This window comes from Mastomys coucha, unplaced genomic scaffold (genome assembly GCF_008632895.1).
Source record: "Mastomys coucha isolate ucsf_1 unplaced genomic scaffold, UCSF_Mcou_1 pScaffold5, whole genome shotgun sequence".
In the NCBI taxonomy this organism is placed as follows: domain Eukaryota; kingdom Metazoa; phylum Chordata; class Mammalia; order Rodentia; family Muridae; genus Mastomys; species Mastomys coucha.
Window position 1 is genome coordinate 22,286,652 of NW_022196911.1, and position 8,280 is coordinate 22,294,931.

Consider the following 8,280-nt stretch of genomic DNA (forward strand, 5'->3'; position numbering starts at 1 on the left):
GCTGATGAAAATGGCAAAACATGATGCTTGGCAGACAGAATCTTGTCTGTACTCCATAAGAACAGGAAACACATGGAAAATAGATGTACTGTATCTTCTAGGTAGCATAAAATGACATTTGAACAAAGGGTCAGACACTGTATTCTAGTGTGATGGCTAATCAAACTCTATTTTATGTTAGACATCCATCTTAGTACCCAGTAGCCATGTGTCCCTGACTCTAGTCCTTGAATGATAAGTTGTCAGTAATAACTGTGAGTAGTAGTGTTTTGCAGCAGGTATTCATTTGCTCTGTTTGTGCCTCTTAACTGCTGAGGTTGAAAAGGCCTTAGATTGTGGCCATTTTCCTTGCCACATGTCATTCCATGCTCCCCTGTCTGTAGGCATGTTGACAAATATTCTTGTATCATTTTACTGTTTTTATTTCTTTATGTGTTTTTGCATTGTCCATGATAGAATTGTATCGATTTTAGCTCTTAACTTTTGCAACCTTGATATGAAATTTCAATTTGAATTCCAGCCTGTATTGCTGAGACAGAAACTCAGAGACCAGCAAGAAGAATGAATGCTTCTCTGGTAAATGCTCCCCAGGTCAGTGTCCTGACTGCATTCCTTTGAAAATTCCTTTTATTATTTAAACTCTTCCAGATGTTGGTTTTCTACCTATGATATTACTATCTAAAGTGTTCATTTTCTATAGTTTAATCTTTGTCCATTCATAAATAATCAAAATTAACTCTTTAGATCTTTCATTAATGATAGGACTAGCACAGCCTTGCCTGATTATGTTTTCACTGGATGTTATACTGTGAGGACATAAATTCCCAAGGACTGAAGATCTTTATTTCTGAAAGACAATGCATAGTAAAAGATGTTCAAAAAATATATTTATGACCAAATTCTACACTAGATGAACCTGTGTCCTTTAATATTAGCAGGGAAGGATGGTCTCCTGTGTCATATAAATTGCATTTCAAGAATAGTCATGTTTTCAGAAATGACCTTGTAAAATTGTGTCTGCACATAAATGTACAAGTAACATCACTGAGCAATATATGGAAGGGTAGAATTTATTGAAGAGTAGAATTAGAATACACTCAGTGTCTTGAATTCTAATAGTAAATATTTCAGCTCCCTACAGGCACAGATGATGGAAGGAATATGTGTCTTTCTCTTGCAATAACATAGATGTGTTCTAAGGTTGATGCAGATTTCAGTAATCTGATATCTCATTTTGGCATTTTATATCACACAGTGGCAATGGTTTTGTTTTGACACTTGAAATCTCTCTTGGAAGAAATACTGCCTAGTCTCAGTGTGTGTGGTGGTTTGAATATGCTTGTCCCAGGAAGTGGCCTTGTTAGAGTAGGTGTGGCCTTGTCAGGGGAATTGTGTTACTGTAGAAGGTGGGCCTTGATACTCTTCTCCTGCCTGCCTGAAGTCAGTTTGCTACTGGATTCCTTTGGATGAATATATAGAACTCTTAACCTCCTCCAGCGCTGTCTTAGTTAGGGTTTTACTGTTGCGAACATACACCATGACCAAGGCAACTCTTATAAGGACAACATTTAATTGTGGCTGGCTTACAGGTTTAGAGGTTCAGTTCATTATCATCAAGGCAGGAACATGCCAGCATCCAGGCAGGTGTGGTGCAGGAGGAGCTAAGAATTCTACATCCTAATCTGAAGGCTGCTAGCAGAATACTCACTTCCAGGCAGCTAAGACTAGGTTATTAAAGCCCATACCCCCAATGACAGACCTACTATAACAAGGCCACACCTCCTAATAGTGCCACTCTCTGAGCTAAGCATGCATAAACCATCACAAGCGCTGTGCCTACCTTGACTCTGCCATGGTTCCCACCATGATGATCATGACTGAACTTCAGAACCGGTAAGCCAGCCCCAATGAAATGTTGTTCTTTATAAGAGTTGCCTTTGTTTTGGTGTCTGTTCACATGAATGAAACCCTAAGAGAATGAGGAACGATATCAGGATATAAGTGGTTATTTTCTCTTTCTCTTTGGTTTCATTTTTTGTGAGTAGTATAAACACTACTGTCTCTAAGTTTGTAGTGCAGCTCAGAGCATATTAGTAAAAATGTTCTAGAGAGCCTTGACTTGGTCCTGTGGAAAAGTCATCAATTTCAAGCATGAATGAATGTTTCCTAGTATATTGTTCTCTCTTTTTTCTTTAGCAGAGAGAATTTTCCATCCACCCTATGTTTTTCCTCTCTCCCAAGCTATGTATTACATAGGGAACAAAAGCTGAAGGGTTGTGGTGATGTATCTTTGCAGTAATATTTCATTTTAAGTATGTAAATGCTCATCTGCATATTTTTATGAGACATTATGCCCCTGAATCCCTGAGTTCAGCATCAAGTGCTGGGGACTGAAATGAGCAGTGAGCTGCTATGTGTGTAGAAAGAAAAGAAAATATATTTAACATTTCAAGATTCAAATTTTCAGTTAAGTCAGTCTCATGAGCAATAATTTTTTAAATTTCCTGAATAATTAGTATAAATCTTTCTCAATTAAAAACTTGATTAGATCAAATAAAATGATTCTACTTCATCTTAATGCACTGTTGCTTATGCCATTTATTTACACATATAGTAATTATTCATAGTGAAAGACCATATTGAATTTATGAAATTATTAATGCTGTATTACATATGGCAATGGTGAGAAAACTTAAATAATTTTAATACTGACTAGTACTATTTTTTCTATTTATTATTCAGAATATGGTTTATTATTTTAGAGAGCATCTTTTATTAAAATTCAAAATTAATTTTCTTCTATGCATATTGCTACATTTGTATGAATGTTTGTACATATCCTGTGTATCCCTCCAGCCTGTAGAGTTCAGAAGAGAGCATTTGCATTTCAAATAATTGGGATTAAAAAAATTGTTGTGTAGTTCCATGCAGGTGTTGGGAAACAACTTTGGATTATAAAATCCAAATTTCAGACAGAATTTGAAATGAAGGATGGTGGCATATCCTTTATCTGTGGCTTAGGTTGTAGAAAACATCAGAAAATTCCTGTGGGGGAGGAACATTATAAATGTAAGAAATAATGGTATTTAATTCCATACATTGTCTGTATAATAGCCTCAATGCATAACTTCTAATAAATTTTTTCAATATTTGTAGATGTTTGTCTTGACATATTTGCCATGACTCATCACAAATTTTTTTCATATTCTTTAAGTCTTTTCTATCTAGGAAAACAGTTGTATCCCATAGCACTTGATAAACAGGTATTTTTCCATTACAGGGTTTGTTAACATTCAAGGATGTGGCTGTGGATTTCTCACAGGATGAATGGGAATATCTTGATTGTGCTCAGAGGGCAATGTATGTGGATGTGATGTTGGAGAATTACAAAAATCTGTATTTTGTGGGTAAGAATAGTCTTCTTGTAGAATTCATGATTCATTCATTTAATTTATCTACTTTTTGTTCATGTAAATTCTTTGAAATGTCTAGGAACTTCCAGAATAAGGGTAACTCTGCTTATCAACCAAATTTTTTCATTGTCTTACTTTTATATTTCTCTCTATTCTTTGGAAAAGGAACAGGTGTTATAGTCTGTATAATCTCTCTAACTGTGTATGTTCTTTTAATCAAAACTTCCCAGTTGAAGAGAATTTAATATTGAGAACAAGAAAATATATTGCCATGTACATATTAATTGGAATATTTTATCATTGTGTTCAGTATTTATTTAGTTACAAATTTTAAAAATGCAGAATATTTCAAATAGAGAAAGATCTATTGGTTGTGAGAATTTTGTTGTAGCTTATTTATTTACTTTTTAACCAGTGTGGTCTCTATATTTAGTACTGGTACAAAAGGGTTTCTTTTTGGTTTTTCATTGTCTTTTTATTACTTTTATTTTTTTAAAGTACAATTGTTACCCCCTTCTCAGTCCACCCTCCCATACTTCCTCATCCCATTCCTCCTCCTCACTGTCTCCAGGAGGATGTCTCTCCTCCAGCCCTTGCCACTCTCTGGGACCTCAAGTCTCTTGAGGGTTAGGTACATCTGAGATCTCTCAGACATGGAGCCACCAACCAGGAAACATATACAAGCTGCTCCAAGGTCCATGACACATATACAGCAAAGGATTGCCTGGTCTGGCCTCAGTGGGAGAAGATGCACAACATTGTTTTTATGAATTTCATGCCAATATGGATTACATAATGAATTCCTAGCTGGCCAGAGCTACACATTGTCACTAGGTCACAACACATAAAGAAAAAAATAGAGAAATTTTGTTTATATGATCCTTTAGTGAGGTCCTTTTTCAAAGTTCTTTACTGCTTGATCACCTATTCACCCTACCTTCTGCAAAGTACTGTGTTAACTAAAAATTAGAAGGCTATTTACATTTCCAGTCATTTAATATAGAAGAGATTTGTGGATCTTCTAAGCATCAATGTAGTGATTGTGAAACAAGAAAGACCTCTCTTGAGGTCCCTGTTCTTAAGAATGGCTAATTTACCTTAGAAATCTTCAACAAACAAAGGATAGTCTCTTACTCATCGAATGTGTCATCTCTAATTGTACTTTTTTTCAGAGAGTCATCGCTTATCTCATAAATTTGAGAACATCTTGGATGAAGACACACGGTGCATTGTCCACAAGCCTGTGAATATTCAGTCTTATAAATGTCATGAACTTGGAAAACTCATTCTTGAATCCACCCAAAGTACATCTAATAAAAGTAGTCACAGAGATACATCTCTTGAATCATCATACATAAACAGACATGGTTCTATGAACACCAAAGAACGTTGCAGAAGTAAAAACTGCGTAAACTGTTTAAATTTGTGCTCTATCATTAGTCTTTATCAAGGAATCCACATAGGACAAAAAGAATACAACACTGAGCTTGATGAGGTTTTTGACACTAAACATGAAATCACGCTTAAACAAACCAATAGTGGAAATAAACCTTACAAATGCAGTAAATGTGACAAATGCTTCTCCTGCAAAGGAGATCTTTGGGGTCATCAGAGAATTCATACAGGAGAGAAACCTTACAAATGTAATAAGTGTGACAAATGCTTTACCAAGAAATCCCAGCTTACAGTTCATCAAAGAATACATACAGGAGAGAAACCTTACAAATGTAGTGAATGTGACAAATCCTTTACCCAAAAAGGTGGTCTTAGTGTTCATCAGAGTTATCATACAGGAAAGAGACCTTACAAATGTAGTATATGTGGGAAATGCTTCATTCAAGGTGGTGATCTTAAAAGACATCAGAGAATTCATACAGGGGAGAAGCCTTATAAATGTAGTGAATGTGACAAATGCTTTACCCACAAAGGTGGTCTTAGAAGTCATCAAAGAATTCACACAGGAGGGAAACCTTACAAATGTTCTGAATGTATCAAATCTTTTAGCCGGAAACGCTATCTTATAATTCACCAGAGAATTCATATGGGAGAGAAACCTTATAAATGTACTGAATGTGCCAAATGCTTTACACGCAAAGGAGGTCTTATTATTCATAATAGAATTCATACAGGAGAGAAACCTTACAAATGTAATGAATGTGAAAAATGCTTTACTGTTAAAAGTGACCTTGGAATTCATCAACGAATTCATACAGGAGTTAAACCTTACAAATGTAGTGAATGTGTCAAATCTTTTACACGGAAAGACAGTCTTAGAACACATCAGAAAATTCATACAGGAGAGAAACCTTACAAATGTAGTGAATGTAACAAATGTTTCACCCAGAAAGACAGTCTTAGAAGACATCAGAGAATTCATACAGGAGAGAAACCGTACAAATGTAGTGACTGTGACAAATGTTTCACCCAGAAAGGCGATCTTAGAAATCATCAAAGAATTCATACAGGAGAGAAACCTTATAAGTGTAATGAATGTGACAAATGCTTTACCCTGAAAAGTGAGCTTAGAATTCATCAGCGAATTCCTATAGGAGGTAAACTATACAATTGTAGCAAATGTGACAAATACTTTACCCAAAAATGCAGTCTTATTATTCATCAGAGAACACATGCAGCAGAGAAACTATATAAATATGGTGAATGTGATAAATTCTTTACCCAGAAATGTAATCTTAACACCCATCAGAGAATGCATACAGTAAAGAAACATTACAAATGAAGTGAATGAGACAAATCCTTTACAAAGAAAAATCATTTTAGAAGTCATCAGAGAATATATACAGGAGAGAAAACTTACAAATGTAGTAAATGTGTAAATCCTTTACTGTTGACTTACCTTTTAGAAGTTATCAGAGAACACATAGTGGAGAGAAACCATACAGAAACTATGTATAAGGAAAGTTCCTTTCCATAATCTCAGGTCTAAAAAAATTATCTTGAAATTCATGGTGGAGAAAAAGTTTCCACTTTGCAAAGTGTGGCATGTGCTGTATGCAAGTGGTATTTTTGTGGTACTTCAGGCTCTACACTAGAGAAATATTATGAACATAAGAAACTTGTGAAAACCTTTATTTAAATGTTCAAATCTTATTAACTATCAAGCACTTATGCTGAGAGAACCTCTCAAAATGTGACAATGAAAGAAATTTTTCTTTAAATCTTTTTACTTGTTCATAATAAAATCCAAGTGAGGAAGCCAGAAAAATGTGATATTCTGTAATAGTTCCTTGGAGACTAAAATACCCATTGCAAAGGGAATTACCCACTGATTAAGATTGGTATTACTCCTCTCAAAATAATGACACCAATAGCTTTCTGTATGTCTAATTCAAATGAAAAAACTCAGACGAATAGTATATGGCAACCTAAGCCACCAAAGTAGGATGTTCTTTATCCTGTAGATATACTTATAGATATGTAGTTTCCTCCAAATGTCCAGTGTTAATAATCTGTATCATATGCTGCTTTCAAATTTTAGGATAGCAACTATGTTTAAATCCTTTGACTTTGACCACTAACTCCTTGTCCGTACTCCTGTATGTAACTCCAATAAATCTCATTGATTCAACAAGTTGGACTTGTTTGTTTTCAGTCTCCACTTTGGGTGGGTAGGTGATTATATATGTTGCATTTCCCCAATAACTGTCTCTCATAAAATAGAGCTGAATCCACTAAGATTTTCTGCAAACTTAAAACATAACAATAATACTAGAGCAGTATTTTTCATCCTGTGATTGGCAACCCCTTTGGGGGTGCAATGACCTTCTCATGGAGATTGCTCAAGACCGTAGGAAAACACCTATTTTCAATGGTTTTAGGAAAGAAACACCATTCCTTTGTCTCCAGGTTTGTTTGCCTGCTTATGAATACATTGAGTTGTGTGACAGTACTGCAGCAGTTGGAAAGTTGCAACTACTGTACTAGAGAGAATGCATTTGTGTTACTAAAATATGGAAGATTATGTTCAATGCGCCAGGCTTACTGCCATAGTTGTACTAGGTAATGTTATAATGGCTTCACACTGACAGAATGTAGAGTCTTTGGGAGCCTGGGCGAAAAGCCTCTACACTTCCTGGGAATTCAAATAAAAGCAAACTACCAAAGAGCAAGTGAAATTTTTCATATTTGTCAGTGACAGGCATCACTGGGTTGTGTCTCTATGTGGATCTTAACTTATACTAATAGGCCTTGATTCAACCCAAATCTAATAACCTCAGAACAATGGTTCCCATGGGCAAATATACAGACCATTGTGGTGTCCCTCCTGTCCCGTTGTACCTTAATATTACACTTTATATACTGCACAAAATGAGTTAGATTTGTTTTTGTTAAATAATTTACAGAATGCTAATATTATACACACCCCAGATCACTTATTGTGAAACAAAACTTAGTAACTGGCTTTACAAATATGTTTTCTTCATCTTAATTTCATGTGTGAGTACATCCTTACAAATATCATGAGATTATGAAGCTTTCAAAAACTAACCTATGAACAGTATATGAGGTACATGTTCATTAAAAGATTAGAAATCGTGCTCGCTTCGGCAGCACATCTACTAAAAAAGATTAGAAATCCCAAATATGTCCTTGAAATTCATTTTTAAGAACTGAAAAAGAAAGAGAAAGTCTTCCCTCCAATCCAAAGCATTATATTAGAATATTGATGCTAAATTCAGAAAGACTTAGAAAACGTGGACCTTTGCACAAAGTGGTGTGTTAATAGTAAACAAATTCATATAATTACATAATTGTTTTGCTGATTTAAAAAAAAATAAGGAGCAGGGTGGTGGTGGTGCATGCCTTTAATCCCAGCACTTGGGAGGCAGAGGCAGGTGGATTTCTGAGT

General features: G+C 35.2%; 1 protein-coding gene across 1 annotated transcript; it reads left to right on the plus strand.

Moving 5' to 3' along the window:
* Positions 1-278: 278 nt before the first annotated feature.
* LOC116077658 (zinc finger protein OZF-like) lies at positions 279-7,002 on the plus strand. Its single transcript, XM_031352357.1, has 3 exons — positions 279-591; positions 3,281-3,407; positions 4,586-7,002. The coding sequence occupies exons 1-3, from the start codon at positions 562-564 to the stop codon at positions 6,148-6,150; spliced, it is 1,722 nt and encodes a 573-aa protein (XP_031208217.1). The 5' UTR covers positions 279-561; the 3' UTR covers positions 6,151-7,002.
* The last annotated feature ends 1,278 nt before the right edge of the window (positions 7,003-8,280 follow it).

Excerpts from the sequence above, each read along its gene's own strand:
- LOC116077658 (XM_031352357.1), top strand. The coding sequence starts at position 562 with ATGAATGCTTCTCTGGTAAATGCTCCCCAG. Across the intron at positions 592-3,280 it reads CTCTGGTAAATGCTCCCCAG|GGTTTGTTAACATTCAAGGA; the intron begins GTCAGTGTCCTG and ends TTTCCATTACAG. Across the intron at positions 3,408-4,585 it reads CAAAAATCTGTATTTTGTGG|AGAGTCATCGCTTATCTCAT; the intron begins GTAAGAATAGTC and ends ACTTTTTTTCAG.